Source organism: Lissotriton helveticus, chromosome 9 (genome assembly GCF_964261635.1).
Source record: "Lissotriton helveticus chromosome 9, aLisHel1.1, whole genome shotgun sequence".
In the NCBI taxonomy this organism is placed as follows: Eukaryota; Metazoa; Chordata; class Amphibia; order Caudata; family Salamandridae; genus Lissotriton; species Lissotriton helveticus.
In genome coordinates, this window is record NC_136070.1 from 566,477,811 (window position 1) to 566,501,288 (window position 23,478).

Genomic DNA, 23,478 nt, shown 5'->3' on the forward strand with positions numbered 1-23,478 from the left:
ACAGAGGAGAAACTTCCTGAACATATAGGGGATCCACAGGATACTCTTTAGGTAGTAGTTAAAGGCCTTCTCTTTTTTCTTGAGCTCATGCTTTTTGAGGTCTGTCAAAGGTTTCTCAAAGTGACAGCAAAAGGAGACAAGGACGAAGGTGTCAAAGGCAAAACTATTATTGAGGAGAAAGCGATTGATAGCGAATAAGGAGCGTTTTACTAGAAAAAGGTGTCTTGATATCATACAAATTGCAAGTGGGGCGATCAACAATATAGGGATGCAGTAATGGCAGTGATGGTGCCACTCTCTGAGGGAACAAAGGATGTGGCAGAGTGGCATTAGTCAAGTCTCGGATGGACTGGTTCGTTTTCTTGGCCCTTTTGTTTGCATGACATTATGAAGTGTATGGTTCTTTGCTTTTTGTGGGACGGCTGAGCTTAGCTATCAGCAAACTCTCTCTGTGACCTTCAACCTCCTTTGTGGCAGTTACTGACATATGCCACACTCTTGAATAGTGTAAGAGCCTAGAACAATGAAGTCTAAAACGTCTTACCATCACAGGATAAAAACCTATCAAAGAGAGTCGTCATAGTAGTGACAAAATAAATCAGGAAATGATTGATTTGTTGAAACAATAGAGATACATATTATTATTCTATAGCCAGGAAAAAGGATAATTCAGTAAGTTGACATCCTAAGACAACCATCTTCAAAAATATGATACATGACCGGAATGGGCAAATTAAAGCAATAGTCTGTTTAGGGATTTTAGTTATTTATAATCAGTCAGAACAAGCACTGTCATAGCTAATAGGCCTCACCTTTTGGATGTCAATGCAGACCTACTAGTTTTGCCATTGGTTTTGGCCATGGGACCCAAGACCCTTTCAACTTAAAGATACTGGTCTGGGAAAAAAGTAGAGGGCTTAAAGTTGCTTTAATGTCGTTTGGCAGTGTGATGTTAATTGCAATTAAAATAAGGACCTAAAACCAGCCCTTTCAAATATCCTGACAACAGGTGACAACTTAACAGTGAGAAAGATTAATCCATACTCGCCGAGCACTGGAAAGAACAGATAAATGTTTAGCTCAATCTATCAGCAGTAGTAGCATTACTTCCCTAAAGTGAATGAAAAAGAAAGTATGATCACCAGCGGTGGCACAAGAACCTTGTTGGCCAAGCAGAGAAGTATCCGATCAAAGCAATAAAATAAACATACTCTTCCCAGCATTCAGCTCCCTTGGTGAGCAGCACAGAGTGTGTATTCCTGACAAATGGTCTGCACAATTCAAGTAAAAAGAGGCAGCCTTAGTGTGCCTGTTGACAAAATGTAAATTGACTAGACGATGCACTCATATGAAGGCGTGGGATAGTTATAACTGAAACGAAACATTCAAGACTGTCAAAATGATCACCCAACCTGAAGGGTTGACCACCCTACCTTCAGAGACCACCCTACCAACCAAAGCTGTGACCACCCTACCTTCCTCGGAAGCGGTCGTCGCTCCTCACGCTCCCTGACCCTCCCGACTTACTGCTCTGCTCTCTGCTGCCTGGGATCTGCTGCTTGGGATCGTAGCGCTATACTGATCACTGCTGCCTGGTATCGTAGCGCTATACTGCTCATTGCTGCCTGTTACCGTAGCGCTATACTGCTCACTGGTTTAATTTCCATTTGGGTACTGCTTGCATTGCCTGTTGCTGCATTTGTGCCTGATTCGCCTGATTTCCACTGCCCATTCCACAGCGTTACTCCGACTGTGCCCCAATATCGTCCTGTTTCTCTTTGTTTGTGCTTCCATTTTGTTGTTTGAGCCAGTCCCTCCACCCCGCCCCAGCCTCCCATGTGAGAGCCCCTCGCTCCGCCTCCCTCCACTATCCACATATGTCAGATGCTTTTACGCGCAGCGTTCACGCGCAGCGGTCGCGCCCCATGCGCGCCGAAGGCGCGCCAAAGGTAAGCCCGTCTACGCCCGTCCGCGCCCAGCGCCAGACCCCCTGGTCCCCGCCATACCCACCCCACTCGCTTTAGGTATGACGCCGCAACTCTCCTCGCCCTTAACCCCGGACACACACCACAATGCTACGAGGCTGCCCCGGGACGTACCCACGATCCCTTCGCCTGCCGCTCCTGCAAATTTATCAGCGTTAAGACCCACACCACATCCACTAACCCCAAACACAGCTCCGACTCTAACCACCTGAAGTGCATCCTGCTGAACACCCGCTCGGTCCACAGACACGCCACCGAACTCTGGGATCTACTCGACACTACATCACCGGACGTCGCCTTCCTTACGGAAACATGGATGAATGCATCATCAACACCCGACATCACCATTGCCATCCCGCACAATTACAAGATCATCCGAAAAGACCGCACCGTCCAAACAGGAGGAGGCATCGCCATCGTCCATAAGAACTCCATCCGCATCACGACCAGCTCCGACGATAACCTTACAACCGCCGAACACCTCCACTTCCAGATCCACACCGACCCTAGGTCCACACTCAGAGGCACCCTCATCTACAGGCCTCCAGGAACCCGTAAACAATTCAGCGAAGACATCACTGACTTCATCGGTCCACATGCCCTCACCTCCGAGAACTACATTCTACTAGGAGACCTCAACTTCCACCTGGAAAAGAAAAACGACAGCAACACCATCACCCTTCTTGACAACCTGGCCAATCTCGGTCTCAAACAACTTGTTAACACCCCCACCCATGTAGCCGGACATACGCTCGACCCAATCTTCACCTCCAGCAAACATATCTCCTTCGATCACACCACAGCTCTCCATTGGACGGACCACTGTTGTGTTTACTTCAGCTACAAAACCACCTCAACCCACAACCCCCCTCAACCTATCCCCCGGAGAAAATGGAACAAAATCACCACCGACCAACTCCTCACATCGCTCAACCAGAACCCACCCGCCCTCTCATCGGACCCAAACCAAGCTGCCATCAAATTCAAACAATGGGTCACTCACAGCGCTGACGAATTAGCACCCCTGAAAAACCATCACACCAAACAAAACAACAAAAAAGCCCCCTGGTTCAACGATGACCTTAAGAAATCCAAGAAGCTATGCCGTACTCTCGAGAAAACATGAAGAAAAAACCCAACCACCGACAACATGACCACCTTCAAGTCAGCCACCCGCATACACCACCAGCTGATTTGAGCCACCAAGAAATCAGCATTCAAGAATCGACAACAACGCCCATAACAGCAAGGAACTATTCAACATCGTCAAAGAATTCACCAACCCCAGCGCAGCCTCAAACGACATCACTCCCTCCCAAGACCTCTGCGACTCGTTATCCTCCTTCTTCTACAACAAAATTGCCGACATACATAACAGCTTCGAAAACAGTTCCAACAAACAATCCTCTCCACCCCCCTCAGAACCTAAACCGCCTTCTAACAACCTCAGCGCCTGGAACCCAATCACCACTGAAGACACCATTCGCCTAATGAATTCCATCCACTCTGGCTCGCCAACCGACCCATTTCCCCACCACATCTACAACAAAGCAGACTCCATCATCGTGATGTCATCAATTGCTCCTTCAACTCTGCTACCTTCCCAGAAAGTTGGAAACATGCCGAAGTCAGCGCCCTCCTGAAGAAACCCACAGCAGACCCCTCTGAACTTAAAAACTACCGCCCCATATCCCTCCTCCCATTCCCGGCCAAAGTCATTGAGAAAGCCGTCAATAGCCAACTCGCCGCCTTCCTCGAATCCAACAACTCCCTTGATCCCTCACAGTCCGGCTTTCGAGCCAAACACAGCACCGAAACCGCCCTCATCGCAGCAACAGACGACATCCGAACACTACTGGACAACGGAGAAACAGTGGCCCTCATTCTACTCGACCTCTCCGCCGCCTTCGACACTGTCTGTCACAATACCCTCACACAACGCCTCAGCAACATCGGCATAAAAGGTAAAGCCTTGGACTGGATCATCTCGTTCCTAGCTGGGAGAACTCAGAAAGTCCAACTTTCCACATTCAAATCAAAAGCCACCGAAGTCATCTGCGGCGTACCACAAGGATCATCACTCAGCGCCACCCTCTTCAACGTTTACATGAGTCCACTCGCTTCCATCGCGCGCCAACACAACCTCAACATCATCTCCTACGCTGACGACACCCAGCTGATCGTTTCCCTCACCAAAGACCCCAACACCGCCAAAACCCACCTTCACGAAGGCATGAAAGAAGTAGCCATATGGATGAAAAACAGCCGTCTAAAACTTAACTCAGACAAAACGGAAGTGCTCATCCTAGGATCATCCCCCTCTGCCTGGGACGACTCATGGTGGCCTTCGGAGCTGGGCTCTGCACCCACACCCACAGACCACGCACGTAACCTAGGCTTCATCCTAGACTCCTCCTTCTCGATGACCAGACAAGTCAACGCCGTCTCATCCTCCTGCTTCAACAGTCTTCGTATGCTCAAAAAAATCTTCCATTGGATCCCCACCGAGACAAGAAAGACTGTCACCCACGCACTGGTTACCAGTCGACTAGACTACGGAAACACCCTCTACGCCGGAATTACAGCCAAATTACAGAAAAAACTCCAACGCATCCATAACGCTTCGGCGAGACTCATTTTGGACATCCCTCGCCAAGATCACATTACCGGCCACCTGAAAGACCTCCACTGGCTTCCCGTCAATAAGAGAATACCATTCCGTCTCCTCACCCACGCACACAAGGCCCTCTACAAACTAGGACCCGAATGCCTCAACACTCGACTATCCTTCCACACACCCACCCGCCAACTGAGATCCTCCAATCAAGGCCTCGCCGCAGTTCCGCGTATCCAAGGATCCACCATGGGAGGCAGATCCTTCTCCTACTTGGCGGCCAAGACCTGGAACTCACTCCCCACTCACCTCCGCCTTACACAGCACCACATCTCCTTCAGAAAAGAACTTAAAACCTGGCTATTCGATAAATAATGAACCCCCTGCCCAAGCGCCTTGAGACCCTCTGGGTGAGTAGTGCGCTATACAAATTCTTGAACTTGAAGGGAAATCCCCTTCATTGTCTAGACTCTAGTGTAACCAGAAGCTAAATTGCTCATAATATTTGAGCTGATCAGAGTGGCAGCCCACTAGGCTAGATTGTGGCCCCATCTGTCCAAAGATGGCAGCCGATCTCACACCCACTCCCACCCCAAACCTTAAACAAGGGAGGAAGCCTCCCAACTAAACATGGCCACCCACAGCCGAAAATGAGCTCAGAGGCATACAAATCAAGGTCAGCCCAATTATAAGAAAGCTGCACAAACTGCAACTGGCAGAAATCGGTCAAACTGAAATATGGAGGAACGGAAAATCATTCCTCCAGAGCGAAAACGAGGTAAGCCCAATTGGGAGTTTGGGGCAAATTACAAACTAAATAGAATTAATTATTTTTAAAAAACGATTGAAAAATTAACAGTATTGGTACTGTAACACGCAAAACAATGGGAGAGCAGAGGCAGAAATCGGAAACAATTGAAAGTATATGTTGAAATGTAACCATGTCCTTACTTTCATTAGAACGAACGCCGAAACACACAATCTCAGCTCAACCCATAAATACTTTAGGAAGAGGTGGACACCACAAAAGGAATTTTATGGAGCATGAGGAGGGAAGAAATAGTACCTCTATTCACGACAGGAGGCATAAAATGGTTGCAATTCAAGGGGTGTGAATTTGTGGCTGCCTTGCACAGCGTGCGCTCTCTGTAAGGGTGACATTGTTCAACTGGAATGTGCTGTGGAAACACGTGCTCGGGCTTATGATGCCTTTGAGCTGCCATGAGAAAAGGAATCTTCAACAAAGACAAGCAGGAAAGAAATAAATAAATTGTCCCAGACATGAACAGATAAGCACCAAAGTGGAAAGATAGTAATAATTAGGTACTGCTCCGTGGGAGGAAACAAATGACAACAAGGAGGGACAAAGAGGAAAGATTTACCACTAGCAAGCAAGTCTTTTTCAAGGACAATCGAACTCACAAACAACAAGCATTTACAATGCAATGGTCTCTGCATTATTAAAGGTAGAGCTATTGGCATTGCTCATGACCTTTTTTTTTTTTTTTTTTTAAATCATAAATAAATGGGATTGTCATTTACAATGCCAATAGCTTAATCGCTCGCAAATGCATGACCTATTGCATTTACACCCACACAGAGCCACACACACACACACAGAGCCACCCACACAGTCATTCACACAGAGCCACCCACACACGCAGAGCCACCTACACAGAGCCACCCTCACACAGACAGAGCCACTCACACAGACAGAGCTACCCACACAGAGCCACCTACAAAACAAGAAAAACTAGTGCAATGAGGGGGCAGAAGGCAAGAAAAACGAGTGCAATCAGGGGGCAGAAGGCAAGAAAAACGAGTGCAATCAGGGGATGGAAGGCAAGAAAAACGAGTGCAATCAGGGGGCAGAAGGCAAGAAAACGATAGCTTAATCACTCGCAAATGCAAGACCTATTGCATTTGCACCCACACAGAGCCACACACACAAAGCCACCCACACACACATACAGAGCCACCCACACAGTCATTCACATAGAGCCACCCACACCCACACAATCAATCAAAGATCTATATAAACACCAATATCTATATGGTTATGCAGTGTCGTCCTCTACATATTTGCCCATCAGAAAGAATCACTGCAGCTTTATTTAAAAACATGCCATGTTTTTGCCTTTTCAAATATTAATAACTATAAGACATATCTACCGTGTGAGCATCACAAACTGAATTATAGCTAGGTCCTTGAATGGGAGACTTTTACACTATGATACTTGTTGAATCGACCTCAGAAAGATGAGAGGCTGACACAGCCCTTTATTGATTCAGAACTATGCAGTTCACAAGGCTGGCACTCTGCCCACAGATTGATCCTGCGGCTGCTTCCTTCTTCTGTGTCCAAATGGCACGGGGACACTGCTTTAATGTGTCACTAGCAACCGGAAATGCGCTCCTCAGAAGATTATTGCATAGGCAGACTACGTTACTCAGTTTATTTATGGGCCTTATCTGAATCCAGCACTGGAATAAGGTACCAGGAACTTCCCTGTCTGAATTAATACTAAAGTGCTTACAACTCATTAACTTTATTATTGTGACTCGGATTATCTTCTTTTTACCACTTAAGTAGTAATTTATGGCTTCAAATTCCTGAAAACATACTTACACATTTAATCTAAATTACCACAAACAACAATTCCGCTTGAAGTAAAATCAGGAAGTTCACTATAAAAACACAGATTGTAAGTGACACAGAAAATACATAATATAACTATTCCCAAAGCAATCACTTCCATTACTCACAGAACCCATCTTAAGAAACCTGGGATAGGGCGTGATCGAACACACCTCTTATCTGGTCCTACTGGCCCATACCATTCCTAGGCTGCCTATGGGCTGGTGCTGACCAAAAGAACATGTCCAAAGTTCGTATGAGAAGCCTCCAACATGTGAAAGAATTTCAACAACTCAGTCTTCAAGTGCAACTCTTCTTCACCTGGATTGACTACACAAACTTCGAAAACCAGAACATAAACCTCGTCTAATATTTATTTGGTTTATTTTATAATATGTTCTTTAGTATGGCACTCCGGCTGCCAAGGTCGTATTTCAGAGGACTAAGGGTCAAACACACAGGAGAATTGGAGAATAAGCAGGTGGCGGGGAAAAAAAATACGTCAATTAGTTTACGATTGATGATTCCTACACAGAGCAGAACAATTTGGTCTTCAGTACTCTTCAGAACTTCCTACATCCATGTTCAAACAGGGTGCAGCGTAAGAGCCTTTGCAGCAAAGGACTCTGACCCTAAAACTGTGGAGCGCCGGGGGATGGGGCAGCGCCCGGGGGGGCCTGGGGGTGACAAGAAGGAGCGCCGGGGGATGGGGCAGGGCCCGGGGGGGGCCTGGGGGTGACAAGAATGAGTGCCGGGTGACGGGGCAGGGCCCGGGGGGCCTGGGGGTGACAAGAAGGAGTGCCGGGTGACGGGCCAGGGCCCGGGGGGGGGTTCCTGGGGGTGACAAGAAGGAGTGCCGGGTGATGGGGCCGGGGGATGGCTCCGGAGGGGGCCTGGGTGGCAGAGGTCTGGCCGGGCAGTATGGCTGGCACAATAGTGCGGTGTAAGCTCAAGGGCCAGGGGGGGGGGGGGTGCTGAGAGGGGGCCCCTAAACCGATACATTATTAATAAAAACAAACACGGCCCCCAGTCCCCCACGACCCTCGAATGCTTCAGCGGGGTGAAGCCTGCGCTGAGATCACAAGTAAACATTGTAAACTTACTGTGTGTAAAGCAGAGGCGGTGGAGCTTTGAGCGTCGCTGCTGTCCAGGTGTGGCGTCATGTGTCAAGAAGAGCTGCCAAATGCTAGTTTGGGGGCATTTAAGTAGCAAACCAGTTTGGGGGGAAAAAGGGGTGTGTTTGTTAAATAACAAAGGTTTCGCACTTGCCTTCAGTCTCGCCAAGAAATGCACGTGAGCGAGAGATGCTTTGCTAATGTGCACTCGTCTGCCGAGGAGGTGCGAACCTTACAGGTCTCCGTAAATCCCTAGACTAGCTCTGTGTGGGTGTGGCATTTAATGCAAATAAAAAAAAGACGCTACACAGCTCCCCATAGCGCCTCAGCTCTGTACACTAGGTGAGGAAGTAAGATTTGCGAAATGCCCCCTGTAAGCTGGCTCCGGTACCAGACGCCTGTAATGGCGTGCATGTGAGCCGGCCAACCCAGCTCCCAAATCAGCAGGACACGGCCCACCGGCAGCGCTATTTGTGCGTTTTTATATAGCGCGGACTTTACCCGAAAGTGTCAGAGCGCTTCACAATAGGAAGGTTAAGGATACAAGAGGAGAAAATTACAAGTGAACAAATGACAAAAGCAGACGTTAAGTTACATGAGGTAAAGGTGACAATTGTGAGCAAACAAAAAATCAAGAGGTAGCAAACTCGCCGGCAGGCAGCCTCGACCCCTCAAGAAGCGTACCACCCCCCACCCCCCCATAAGCCTATGCCTCAATGTATTCTCACATCCTTCTACCACCCCCTCCTCGCCCCACCCCGAATCCCATCGTTCCATCGCTGTCCCTCAGTCGGTGCTCTGTCTCTGTAGATGGCCCGTTCTTTCCATAAACTCCTCCTCACTCCTTGCCCCGGACCTCGGGCTCTCTGGTTCCTCCACTCTAATGTCAGTCTCTCATGTAGCCTGTAAATCCTCCCCCATCACTTGCTCCATCACTTTCTCTCCTCCTCCTACTTGGAGCCCGGGCTGCGCGCGTCGTCCTCTCTCACGAGCCCCTTGTCCCCCTGCAACACTGACTCGGCCCCTTCTGCAAGCCATGCCTCTGCAGCCCCTGTTTCCTCCTGCAACCACCCACCCATGGTACCTCCTGAAGCTTGTGGGTCCTTCAGGCCTCCCCTCCCTTGCCCCTCCTTCATTCATCCCTCCATCCCTCTGCAGTCCTGGCCCGTCCTGCGACCCTTCTAGGTCCATAGGGAAAACGCAACAGGATAGGGACCCATGAGCCTCCCATACCTCATAGATGTCCCTTGGCCTCTGGCTGAACGGGGGCCTCCTGGAGGGCTGCCCCGTCGTCCCCTAGCCCCCTCCACTCCCTCCACTCCCCCCTCACCCCCCCCACTGAAGCACGTGTCGCCTCTCCCGGTGTCCTGACTCCTGAGTCCCCGTACTCTCCCCACGAGTCACCGGGCCCTCCGTGTTCCTCGTACAGCAGCTCTCCGCCTCTCCTCTATCCTGTGGCCCCTCATGCATCCCATACGCACTTCTCTTCTTCAGCGCTCTGTCCCTTCTGCGGCGCTAGTCACAGGTGTTTGCGTTCCCCCACCCTCTCCTAAGCTGCGGACCCCACAGTATGCAGTTTTGGGGCAGCCGCCAGTAGAGCTGTCTATTGTTACGCGAGACACCCCCTTCATTCCCGCAGCCCCCCCCCCTCTCCTGAAACCGAGCTCCATGTATGACTCTGCTTCGGACCTCTCCCGTGGGCCGCCCTGATAGACAGACTGTCTGGCAGCAATCAGCCACCTAGAGAGTCGCCCCCGCCTCTGATGTACTTATTATACTTCAATCTCGGGGAGGGGGGGGGGGTTGTATATTAAGACTTGGACCGGTCCAAGGAGGGCAACTGTGGGGTCCCAGCCACGAGGCTCACTCAGCGGACCTTACAGCAAGGCCACGGGGTTACTCGACCTAAGGTGCGGGGAATGTGTGTATTTTGGCAAATAAGACAGTTTCCCAAAAGAGCTTCCTTTTGCTGTTTCCAAACACATCCCTGCCCCATCTCTCTGCCCACTAGTACAGATCTAGTGCCGCCCACTACGCTTCTCAGTACTGCTCGCTCCATTATGTCCACCTGTCTTATTGCTGACCCTTCTCCTCCCATCGTTCCCCGGAACACGACTTCCTCTTTCTGCTTTTCTGCAGTACTTATGTGCTGTGTTATATAGCGCCAACTTCACCTGAAGGCTGTCCAGAGATCTGTACACAAGATGGGCGTGGACCCAGCGGGCAGGAGTCAACAATTTAGCTTCATCGCTCACTGGGGTGGCGTGGTGAGCAAAAGAATGATGGATTTAATCCAGACCTCTTGACTGGGGGTGAATGTTTGATTTGTTCTGCATTCTGTCCATCAATTGTGTGTCTTTTGCTTTCTCACAGCTCATCAAAGCTGAATTCTATGGCAGGACCGGAGGCTTCGGATTATGCCTTCTTCCTTCGCTTTATTCTTTTCCACAGCAGCAAGAAAGAACAAATAAACCACGTTTCCCATGAACATTAGGGAAAGAAACAACAAAATGAGTCAGTCCTTTGTTAGTCTCTGCACTCCTGACAGCTCCCATCATGCTCTGCAGCCTGCTCCCCTTCCTCTTTCTTCGCTGCTCAGCAGCAAGTTAAGTGGTGTTTTCCTTACTCTCTTCTCATTTGGGGGCTTGTGGGGCAGTGTTGACGTTTTTCCGGTAGCGCTGCCTGTATTTGCCTTTCAGAGCCCCTGTTCTAATCGCGGGACGCTTTTGCGCGATCCTCACGCGATTTTGCCCGTTTTAGGTGCGGTGGCGTCCTCTCACCGCTAGGGGGCGCGCGCTGTCAGTCTGCGCTGGTGCGTGTGGAGGGCGCTTTTTGAGGGCGTTTTGCGCCCTTTGGGAGCGTTTTTTGCGCGTGTTGGCGCGGTCTGTCCGTGGGGTCCCCCAACCACCTGGCATACACCCTTAGGGGTCGCAAACTTCCCTGTCTTTTGAACGCCCGGTTTGGGTCTGTATTTCTACCTTTTACACCCTGCGGGGTCGCAATGGGCACCGGTGAGGTGCTTGGGGCGCTTCTAGCCGGGTGGTGCCCAGTGATTCTGTGGGCTGCAAGCGTCCCTGGGTTTGGCCCGTGAATTGTGCGCCTGGCGCCGCTGTATCTGCCTGGGCTACTTCCCAGCGCCAAATTTGTGCCCGTGAGGGTTCAGTTGTGCGGGTGCTGTCTCGCTGGCCTGCGGAGCCTAATTTAACTCGCTATGCAGCGCGGGCAGGACCAGTACACAGAGGAGGATCCTCTGAGTTACGCCACCTGGGATGAGGACTTCTACCAGGCGGTCGATGACTCGATTTATAGGGCGGTGGACCAGGCTATGGTCCCTCTGGAACAACGCCTTACGGCCAGACTGGACGAGGCGTATGCCAAATTGGCGTCCCTTATACCCGCGCCAGCCCAAGACCCGGGGTCCGCGCCTTCCCCCTCCGCCAAAGAAACCTTGTTCCGACGGAGTGGATACTGAGGCTTTTGCAAGGATTAAGAGCGCCTTTATGGCGCACGAGGGTTCCCTTCCGTCCCCTGCGGTCCCGGCGGAGGTCCCGCCGCCGACTCCTGGAACGGTATCCCCGGTTCCGCAGGATGACGATGATTCTCCGGACACGAACGAGGAGGCTTGTTCTTCCCGCTCGTGGCTTCCGTCCCAGGCCTCCTCTTCGGCAGGTCCCTCAGATATGCTGGACCCGGACGATATTGTCCATCCCCGGTCTTCGGAGTGGGTGCCTGGTGACAAGGTGGCCCAGTATGTGGCTCACCGGCTGCGCAAGCCAGTGGACAAGGACGCCCGTAGCCGGCTTCGCGACGAGTGCCCCCGGCCTTCCTTGGAGGGCAAGGTGGCCATGACCCCTGACATCGACCCGAAGATGGCCACTTTTCTGGCTAAGTTCGTCAAGGAAGGGTATTGATAGGTCCTGGCGTACGTGCCAGGACAAGCTGTTGGATGCTGTGGGGCCCATTACCAAGATTTTAGATATGGCCGAGGAGGCCAAGGTTTCAGGTGCCCCTATATCTCCGGAGGTGCTCTCCAATTGGGCTCAGCGGGCCATTGTGTTTCTCGGGAATGCTAACTGTGCCCTCTCTACTGAGAGGAGGAGGTCCTTGTTAATCAAGATCGACCCGAAGCTGGGGGACCTCGCTTCTTCTGAAGCCGGCGCGGTGGCGCAAGGTGGCCTGTTCGGTGACCCGTTCATAAAAGAATTAGGAAAATTCGTGGCCACCTTCACTTCCTTAGACAGGGCGCAATCAAACATTAAAAAGGTCTTTGCCCCTCGGGTTTTCGACAAGACCGGACGTGGCCGGGGCCGCTCGTTTGGTCGAGGGGGTAGCTCCGACCGGGGGCAAGGTTCCGGCCGCGGTCAGCAGCAGGGTACCAACCGCTACAACAACTTCTACCCCACACGAGGACAGCGTTTTGGGGGTCGTGGAGATCAGAGAGGCCAGCAACGAGGTGCTGGAAGAGGTGAGTGTGCTGCCTTCAGCGTGTTTGCAAGTGGGGGGGCACTTAGCGCGTTTTCATCATGCATGGGTTTCCCTCACGAGCGACGCCTGGGTGCTGCAGACGGTCCAGGGCTTCCAGCTGGAGTTCCATGGTCGTCCCCGTCAGCTCCAGCGTCCGCAGCCCATTGTGTTTTCGCAGCGCGACGCAGACTTAGTGCGCAACGAGGTTTCCGCCCTCCTCTCAAAAGGGGCGATTTGCTGCGCTGGCTAACATCCCGACGGTTTCCTCAGCAACCTCTTTTTGGTCGACAAGGTCGACGGGGGCCGTCGACCGGTCATCAATTTGAAACAGTTCAACGAATGGCTGGTGTACCGCCATTTCAAGATGGAGGGCCTACACCTCCTCAGGGATGTCTTGCGGCCCTCCGATTGGATGGTCAGGCTAGACTTGAAAGACGCCTATCTTACGGTACCGGTTTTCCCTCCTCATCGGCGCTTCCTCCAGTTCAGGTAGGACGGTCAGGTGTACGAATTTACCACGCTTCCCTTCGGGCTCTCCTCGGCTCCGTGGTGTTTCACAAAGGTGCTTCGCCCGGCGGTGGAGGCGTTGCGCGCCCAGGGCATGCGTATGATTGTCTACCTGGACGATATGCTGTTCACGGACCAGTGTCCGAGGCGTCTCTCCTCCCAGCTTCAGACGTCGGTAAATCTGCTTCAGGGGCTGGGGTTTGTTATCAACGAGAAGAAATCTCTTTTGGTTCCCGTTCAGTCGGCGACCTTCTTGGGATTCACAATAGATTCAGTGGCTGCAACCCTCAGTCTCCCGGCCAGAAAGATGGCGAAGATTCGCCACGAGTTGCGCCAAACTTTGGCGAGACGTCAGACGTCCCTGCGTCAGTTGGCCAGACTGGTGGGTCTTAGGTCATCCTCTATCCAGGCCATTTTTCCGGGGCCTTTGCATTATCGAGCCATGCAACGGTTGAAGGCCTCCCATCTCAGGAAGGGCTTGACTTACTCTCAGCGGATTCCTTTGTCGGAGGAGGTGCGGGGCGAAATGCAGTGGTGGCTAACCCACATGGAAGCCTGGAACGGCCGCGCGATTTTCGGCTTGGCTCCGGACATCATCATAGAGTCGGACGCGAGCCGTACCGGCTGGGGGGGCCAGGTGCGGAGATTTCTCCACGGGTGGCGCCTGGTCCACTCTGGAACAGTCGTTTCACATCAACTGTTTGGAGTTGCTGGCCGGTTCCTTTGCGGTCCAGTGTTGGACGAAGGACCGCGTGCAGTCCTGTGTCCTTCTGCGGATGGACAACGTGTCAGCGGTCCGGTATATAAATCATCTGGGGGGTACCAGATCCAAGATGCTAGCGGACCTTGCGCGGGACTTTTGGCACTTTTGCCTGGATCATCAGGTGTCAGTTACGGCGGAATATCTGCCGGGCCGTCAGAACGAGGTGGCCGATTGGCACTCCCGTCATCTCCTCGACGCCAGTGTGTGGAAGCTGGACCCTCAGGTGTTCTCCATGTTGGCGGAAAGGTGGGGTCCCTTCACGATGGATCTGTTTGCGTCCCGTCTGGACCATCAGCTTCTAAGGTTTTTCAGCTGGCGTCCGGATCCGCTTGCAGTAGCAACGGACGCGTTCCTACAGGATTGGTCGAGCGAGCGGGGGTATGCGTTTCCCCCGTTCTCGATGATCACGCGGGTGTCGGCTCTGCTACGCCGCCAGTTGACAGACGGTGATAGTCACGCCATGGTGGAGATCGCAAGTTTGGTTTCCAGTTCCTCTGGAACTTTCTTGGGATTCTCCAATCCTACTCCCCCATCATCCGCAAATTCTGCTCAATCCGGACGGGGTTCCACACCGGTTAGTCCAAGAAGGGTCTCTCCGCTTGATGGCATAGAGGATCTCCGGCGTCGCTGGGCGCTCCCGGGACTTTCGGGAAAGGCTGAGGACTTGCTCGATAGAGCGTGGGCCGCGAACCCGACCAAGAGATATCGGTCGGCCTGGCAGCGCTGGCGCAGTTGGTGTGTGCGACGGAGTGTGGATCCCGTGGGGTCTGATGTAGTTCACGTCCTAAATTTTCTGGCAGGTCTGGCTTAAGACGATCTGGCTTATTGGTCTATCAATGCCGTTCGGTCTGCGATTTCAGCAGGGCACGCACCGGTCCAGGGTTCTCCGGTGGGCGAACACCCCCTGGTGTGTAGGCTCCTTAGGGGTATTCGCCTCTCGCTACCCCCGGAGCCACGTTACTCGGCACTTTGGGATGTAAACAGAGTACTAAACCGGTTTCTCTCGTGGCAACCGAATAGGTTTTTGTCTAGGAAGGAGTTAACGGCTAAACTGGCCATGTTGTTGTGCCTGGTTTCCTGTAGGCGAGTCTCCGATGTACGAGCATTGGAAATCTCGGCCAGAGTCTTTTCTCCTGAGGGAGTATGTTTCACGCTCAGTAGGCGGACGAAATTTAACACGAGAGTTCTCTCGTATCCGGCTTTCCCGGACTCCCCGAAGCCGTGTGTTGTGCAGGGCCTCCGTGCTTATAAAGATGCCACTGAAGATACCCGCCCTCCGGGCGAGAGACAACTCCTAATTGCTTTACGTAAGCCATACAAGGCTGTTTCCTCCCCGACTATCGCCCGTTGGGTGCGTTGGGTCATGCAGGAGGCGGGGATCGATACTAAACAGTTTGGTGCTCATTCATCGAGAGGTGCTATTGCATCTAAAGCATTTGCTCTTGGTGCACGGTTGGAAGATCTGATGCGAGCGGCCGATTGGTCGTCTGATTCCACTTTTAAACGGTTTTATTTCAAACCAGTGTTGGAGGTGGCTAGTTTGGTGGTCAACAAGCTTTGAACTGACATAATCCGAAGCCTCCGGTCCTGCCATAGAATGAAAATTTTCCTAGCCATAGGTGCTAGTAAGTTTCAATTCTATTAAGGACTCTGAGGGGAGGATTATCCCTCCCAATGACTTCCATGAAGTGGACCCTTCCCCGTACTGGCTGTAAGTAACTCATTTTCTCATACGTTGACTGACCTTGTGTTCAACTGTGGTTGCTTGTACTGTTGCTTACTTGCTTGGTTTCGTGCTGGTTAAGGTTCGGTTCTGACATAGTGGTTTGTTGCAGGTAATGACGCTGGCAAGGCGGATGCTTAATGGTGCTGAACTAGATGCTTCGCGCGAAGAAAGAGGAAGGGGAGCAGGCTGCAGAGCATGATGGGAGCTGTCAGGAGTGCAGAGACTAACGAAGGACTGACTCATTTTGTTGTTTCTTTCCCTAATGTTCATGGGAAATGTGGTTTATGTGTTCTTTCTTGCTGCTGTGGAAAAGAATAAAGCGAAGGAAGAAGGCATAATCCTCGCCTCCGAGTCCTTAATAGAATTGAAACTTACTAGCACCTACGGCTAGGAAAATTTTCATTACCCCAGTAGCCATTGTTCCTCGAAAAGGTACTTCCCTGGATACCTCTCAACTTAAGTCCTGTTTTCCACTCCTCCATCCCCACATCCCATTACAGGGCGATTATCTCCCCCAAACACACACACACACCACCACCACCACCACCACACACACACACACACACAAGCTCCTGGAGACTGTGCTGCGCCTCGTCAGGCGCTTGCAGAACAGTCCTGGCCAGCTGTCCCACGCCGTGCAAATGTGAAATGTTTAGCACACGCTGGGGGAGGGGGGTTGATGGGGGGATGGCTAAAGGTCATAAGGGGGCCTAGGGAAAGAGAGACAGCGAACTGAGGACTCAACTGTGTCATTCAGAATGGATGTACCCCCTCCTCACATATTAGGGAGCGCTACAGGGGGGATGGCACGGTTTGCAATCTCTGTCTCTTCCCCATGTGTGGCCCCCCCTCCGGCCCCCTACTCTCCCAGTGGCACCCAGAGCGTCTCTCCTCACCGCTCCGCTGGAGAACAAAACCCGACTTCAGGAGAAGACTTTGAGGCTGAGCCTTTAATGTCTGCTAACTGCTGCCCCAGGCATTGTGCGCAGGCAGCATTTTGATGTGGGATACTGGTGTGTGTCATTCCTTCCCACCTCGAAGGCAGGGGCGGGAGCCCCTTCTCGGAACCGTGCCAGGGAATGGGTGTTCGTTTACCTCAGGCCGGCCTGCGCGAGCTTCCATGCGCCTCACACCCGCTGGGGGTCCCAGCCACCCCCGGCCGCCTCCAGCAGGGGGCGCCCACGCACCTTGCAGATCGCAGCGCGTCATTAATTCCTAGACATCTCAGTTCTAGCTGAGGCGGTTGCCTGGAAAGCATAATCCATTGCAGCGTGTTGGATTTTACCATTACTGAAATGACAGCCCTTTCTTTTCTCTATAGTTGACGCACTGGCAATACTTGCGTTTTCAGTCAGGACAATAAAACACGTATGTAAAGATGTGTCACACTATCCGCCAACAGCAGCCTAATTCATGTCAAATGGAAAGGGTGCTCTTTTAACGTGCTGCAGAGAGTGCATTGTTTTCGCAGGCGCTCCAGCACACCGCCCCTGCTCTCAAGCACAACGAACTTTAGTTTTTCAAGGCCCTCTCTTACCAGGCTTTCCCCCCGACCCTCTCCCTGCTTTCAGTCACAAGCCTTGCCTCTCAAGCTGTGCTCCCCGGGGATCTGACCCCCGACCCTCACTTCCCAGGTCCTCCGCCCTCAGTGCTGTCATCCTAGGCCATGTCCACCCAGATGCCACCCCGAGCATCTGCCCTCCCAGCTGCTACCATCCACACTTCTGCCTCCCCAACATCTGCCCTCAACCTCCCCAGCCCGTCTGGACGTCACCTCTAGCTTCTGCCCATCAAGTCCTGCTGGCTCAGGGGTGTCCACCCAGGTTCTAGCCTACAAACCCCTACCCCAAGCGGTGTCCCGCAGCTTCTGCCCTCTTAGCTCCTGGTCTCTAGCCCTCCCAGCTCCTCCATCCCACCGCCTGGCCGCTTGTCTCCTATTCGTCAAGGTCCTGTCCTTCTCCGTTTGTACCCTCTAGCTCTGCCCGTTTTGGTTAGGCCCAACCTCATGCAGTCTCCGCTCCTGACCGCGGTTGCCCAATTCCATCCCAACTTTTGCTCTCCCACCCCCCGACCCGGACTCACCGGTCCTAGCTCCTGTGTCCGGAGTCCTCCCTCCTCGTCCCCGGCCTTAGCTCTGCCCTAGCTCCGCCTGATTTCAGAATCTGCTTCCCTGGTTCCCCATCTCAGCGTCCACCACCGCCACTCTCTCACCCACCACTGCCTGTAAGTGTTATCCTTGTGCGGTCGGACAGCGCGTACCTCCAGTCTGCAACAACCACAGCGCCCTCCTCATCAGTGTACCCTCTGCACTGCTCCACCCCAACAGACCTCCTCTCGCAGCACCTTCTGGAGGATGGAAAGTAAACACTGTGGCCCCTCACACTTCCATGCTCTTCAAAGGGAGCCCCCGGCCCGCGCTGAGTTCATGCGGGGGTTGTGGGGCAGATTAATGGCTAACCTCTTGGGCTGCCTGGCAGAAACACTGCCAGCGCTAAGTCAATATTTAACTGCCGACCACAAGTCCCAGCGCAGGTCCCACGAGAATCCCTTCCTTAAGTGCTAACAGGGCAGTTCACAGCCTCACCCTCTGCCCGGTGTGACTGGTTGGGGGTAGTAACGGGGCACTTCAAGGAAGCCACCCCACGGACACCAAAGGGGTCGCAATACACATGGACAGCGGCGCAATTGTGAGGGCTGTGACATCTTGAACCTTTCCATGTAGTGTAGACACGGACAGCGGGAGGGGGGCGAGGAAAAAAGACGGCGGGAGCGAGAGCAGCCTACCTCAACCTTACCACAAGGGGTGGTGATGGACAGAGTCTCTGAATTAAGCAGAGTACTCTCACCCAGTCAAGAGATCAGGGCTAGATCCAACACCGTTTTTTAGCTCATTGCACCATCCCAGTTTCAGAACCTGGCTGTATGCAAATTAGTCTGTCCCTGGCCCAGTGCATCATGGGAACAGGGCAGACCAGACTACAAAAGCCAATTCTTACACTGGGAAGGAAACAAGCTTCCGGGGACCGGTTTCTGCCATTTCAGGCGTCTTCGGCCCGGCTTGCTTGAATCCTGATGGTGCAATGAGCAAGGGACTCACATCCCTTCCACGCTTAGGGTGGACAAAATAATTTACAACAAGGGGTGGTGATGGACAGAGTTCATCACCACCCCCTTTTCTGAATCGTTTTTGGCCACTATAGGTGTGGCAGGGTATACTCAGACATGAGTCCCTTTCTCACTGCTCCATCAGGATTCAAGCAAGCCGGGCCGAAGAGGCTGAAATGCCAGAAACCGGTCCCCGGTAGCTTGTCTCCTTTCTGGTGAAGAATTGGCTTGGTAGTTTGGTCTGCCCTGTTCCCATGATGCACTGGGCCAGGGACAGACTAATTTGCATATAGCCAGGTTCTGAGCTGGGATGGGGCAGTGAGATAAATAACGGTGATGGATCAAGCCCTGATCTTTGGACTGGGTAAGAGTGGTCTGCTTAATTCAGACACTCTGTTCATCACCACCCCCTTTTCTGAATCGTTTTTGGCCACTATAGGTGTGGCAGGGTATACTCAGACATGAGTCCCTTTCTCACTGCTCCATCAGGATTCAAGCAAGCCGGGCCGAAGAGGCTGAAATGCCAGAAACCGGTCCCCGGTAGCTTGTCTCCTTTCTGGTGAAGAATTGGCTTGGTAGTTTGGTCTGCCCTGTTCCCATGATGCACTGGGCCAGGGACAGACTAATTTGCATATACCCAGGTTCTGAGCTGGGATGGGGCAGTGAGATAAATAACGGTGATGGATCAAGCCTTGATCTTTGGACTGGGTAAGAGTGGTCTGCTTAATTCAGACACTCTGTTCATCACCACCCCCTTTTCTGAATCGTTTTTGGCCACTATAGGTGTGGCAGGGTATACTCAGACATGGTGTCCCTTTCTCACTGCTCCATCAGGATTCAAGCAAGCCGGGCCGAAGAGGCTGAAATGCCAGAAACCGGTCCCCGGTAGCTTGTCTCCTTTCTGGTGAAGAATTGGCTTGGTAGTTTGGTCTGCCCTGTTCCCATGATGCACTGGGCCAGGGACAGACTAATTTGCATATAGCCAGGTTCTGAGCTGGGATGGGGCAGTGAGATAAATAACGGTGATGGATCAAGCCCTGATCTTTGGACTGGGTAAGAGTGGTCTGCTTAATTCAGACACTCTGTTCATCACCACTCCCTTTTCTGAATCGTTTTTGGCCACTATAGGTGTGGCAGGGTATACTCAGACATGAGTCCCTTTCTCACTGCTCCATCAGGATTCAAGCAAGCGGGGCCGAAGAGGCTGAAATGCCAGAAACCGGTCCCCGGTAGCTTGTCTCCTTTCTGGTGAAGAATTGGCTTGGTAGTTTGGTCTGCCCTGTTCCCATGATGCACTGGGCCAGGGACAGACTAATTTGCATATAGCCAGGTTCTGAGCTGGGATGGGGCAGTGAGATAAATAACGGTGATGGATCAAGCCCTGATCTTTGGACTGGGTAAGAGTGGTCTGCTTAATTCAGACACTCTGTTCATCACCACCCCCTTTTCTGAATCGTACCTCAACCTTACCAGCAGCAAAATGGCGGCCTCAAGCTTCTGAAATTTTTCGGATTCGGGGCCGTGTTTTGCTGTCCTGAGTGACGGACGACGTCACGAGCTAAAGAACAGCAAAACTTACGCCCCCAAATCTGAAAAAGACGGAGCTTCTTTGGAGGGACGGCTCTCTCCTCCAATGGCTGGCCTCCGTTTAGGAAGCCAGCCAATGGAGGAGAGACGAAAAGAGAGGCGGGATAAAGCAGCCACTCTAAACAACAATAATTCTCCGGACTTCCGGTCCCTCGACCTAAAAAGTGATGGGCAGGCTATGCTGTAAACCCACAAAGTGTATACATGTCTCAAAGGGACAGTGCAAGCGTTGCCTATGCTCCACCTAAAAACGAATTACTATGGGTCTGCAATGCATGCTTGGAATGCCAAATTGAATATAAGAGGGGTTGCTAAAGTCCATAAAGAAGAACTGTCAACATTCTTCCATATAAAACGTAATACCAATAAGCACCATTTTCCTGCTTTTTCTCCTTTGATAACATATTAAAGTAGACTTTTCAGCTAAATATGTTTTTTAGGGCTACGTTGTAATTGTAGTTTGAAATAAATAAAATGTTGCCTCCTATAGGGATCTTTACTTTGGGACAACATTCATTTTGAAAAATACAAATTGTACCCAACAAAATAAGCATACGAATTCCAAAGTTAATTAACATCAACAAGGATTCCATTTTAGAGACTGTTAACCTACTGAGATAGGTGAGAAAAGAGAATAGATTCAGAGTGTTGATGGGAAGAGACACCAACAAAGTGTACAGGCAAATATGAACAGTGAAACTCAGTGCAGGACTGAAGAGGAAGAAGTGAAAAATAGAGGGGTAAGGTGACAGAGGGGAAAGAGACAAAGAAAAGAAGACGGGAGCAATGAAGGAGACATGAAAGGGACAAGAAAGAGCAAGGCAGCCAAGTACATAGACGAAGGATAGAAGGGAAAGGAGCTGGAGGGAGGTCAATGTGAAAAAGAGAAAAGTCGTGGAGACTGAAAATGTTGCTATTACCTTTCCACTTGCTTGGTCTTCAGGATAGACTCGCACAAAGTATCCATGCCGACGCGCAGGATACATGATGAAATCAGCAGGAAGAAGAGAACAAACGAAGACACTACCAACGAGATATTGAGCCAGATAGAGCCACTGCAAGTCAAGACAAAATAAACTGCATTAGCAATCAAACCTAGTACAAAGAAGACAGAACATCAGAGGTGGTCGGTGTAATACAACCTAAGTTGTGGGAAAGCATGGGGTTACAGAAATAGTGGGAGATAATCTGAGGAGTAAAATAACCTCTTGCTGGAGGAGGTAAAGAATCTAATGAGGAAGAAATAGGAATGAATGTATAAAGTAAGAACCATAAACATCGGTGCACGGAACGGTTTGCTCTACGAACTAAAAAAATCTAATAGGAGAAAGGTAGGATGATATGCAGTAAACACATGTTTATATGCTGCTAATTTATCTTGCCAGTATACTGACATAGTCTGTACTGACTGCTTCAGGGCAATCAGCTTAAGTAAGCATTAGAAGGATGCCTAACACAACGAGCATATTTGCAAGCTCTTACTTTGATTAGGGTAAAATTATTTTTGTCACAGCACAAAAGAACATGCTTTCCGTTCTGTACCGCTTAGTTTAAGGGGAAACGGTTTCCCTTTCACCGTTCAACATTAATAGCAGAAAGGAGATTAAACTTTTCATCAAAATAGCCTAACTAAAGCTCCTTTTTTTGGGGTTCTGAAAATAACATGTAATAATGCTTTTGACTGCTTTAAGTCAGTAAGTGAGAGGGGATGGGACCAGGACCCGAAGTGATGGGATTTCATCTGCTAGGTTCTTGGGGGTCTAAGTCTTCCTTAGTGAGGTTAGCTTTTCAAGAATTTCTATGAAGGATTTTAGGAATGAAAATCTTCATTGAACAGTGCTATTTTCAGCACTCGTTTGACAGCTGCAAGATTTGACCTCCTTCGAATTCAAGTGTCCATAACACGAGTGCGATTCCCTAGCCTCTTACTATTTTTTCTTTTTGTTTTTGTTCAATCTGAATGGGTGACCAGGAACATGGTGTGGGGTTAATTTCTGAAGATAAATTCCATGTTCCCTGAAACAACTTGTGTATATCGTGCAAAGCAATTTGAAACGATTCTTTGTTGTACATAGAGCCAGTATAAATAAATACCTTTATGGTGGAGGGTGTGTTCCTTTCTTTTTAAGTTCAAACACAATTGCACTGCTTGGTTCTGGATCCTCTGGAGGTTTGGGTTTTCATTCTTTGCAGGTCCTAAATATATTACATTGCAGAATTCTTAGCAGGTTGGATCAGTGTCCTTATCAATTCTATTATGTAGTTCAGCAGGAGAGCCAGCAGATCTTTCAGTCTCATCATGGTTCTGTGCGCCATCAAGTGCATTAAAAAGTTATGGCCATGTTGACAATTGACTTCTGCTAGTGGTCACAAAAACATATTAAAAGGCAGAGGAAAGACGGAAAATTCCTGGGGTACCCCTCATATGCCTTCTTCAGTGGCAGAATAGGAGTTGCTAAAGTTAATGTGTACAGCTAAATACTTGTGAGACACTCTCCCCTGATGTAAAATTAATGATATACCAGCCTAGGCGTGAACTGAGATAAGAGACTCAGGGACTTCTCTTGCCTCATCGTTCCTATGTTTTGTTTTGTAAGTTTGGAGACAGCCATATTTGTGTGAAGGAGGGCATCCTTTGGAATCTATTACCAACCCACATCGACCAGGAAGCCAACCATCTGAAGTTTTTTAACACCTTTAAGATACAACTATTTGACCAGTAAACTGAATTGAATGCAGAGATCAAGCTGGTCTTCTCTTTGTTCCCAGTTTCAGAGACAAGATACCAGTTTGAGGGGAAGGTGATATATAACTTTACTTAACAATAGATAACAGATGTAAAAAAAATGACAGCTTAGAGAAAAAAACAAAGGCTACCAAACTCAAAAAGAAAAGTGCTTTTAGACGTGAGAACAGAGACAGATAGTCATAACAGGCAGATGGTCATAACAGGCAGAGAGTTGCCTAGTTTTTC

At 50.7% G+C, this 23,478-nt stretch overlaps 1 protein-coding gene across 1 annotated transcript in view; it reads right to left on the minus strand.

Annotated features, from left to right (window-relative positions):
- The window catches only part of TMEM179B (transmembrane protein 179B), a 116,368-nt gene that overhangs the window by 68,951 nt on the left and 23,939 nt on the right, over positions 1-23,478 (minus strand). Inside the window, exon 3 of the mRNA XM_078660492.1 lies at positions 21,425-21,559. Within this exon, the coding sequence (XP_078516618.1) occupies positions 21,425-21,559 (135 nt within the window). The remainder of the gene's footprint in view (positions 1-21,424; positions 21,560-23,478) is intronic.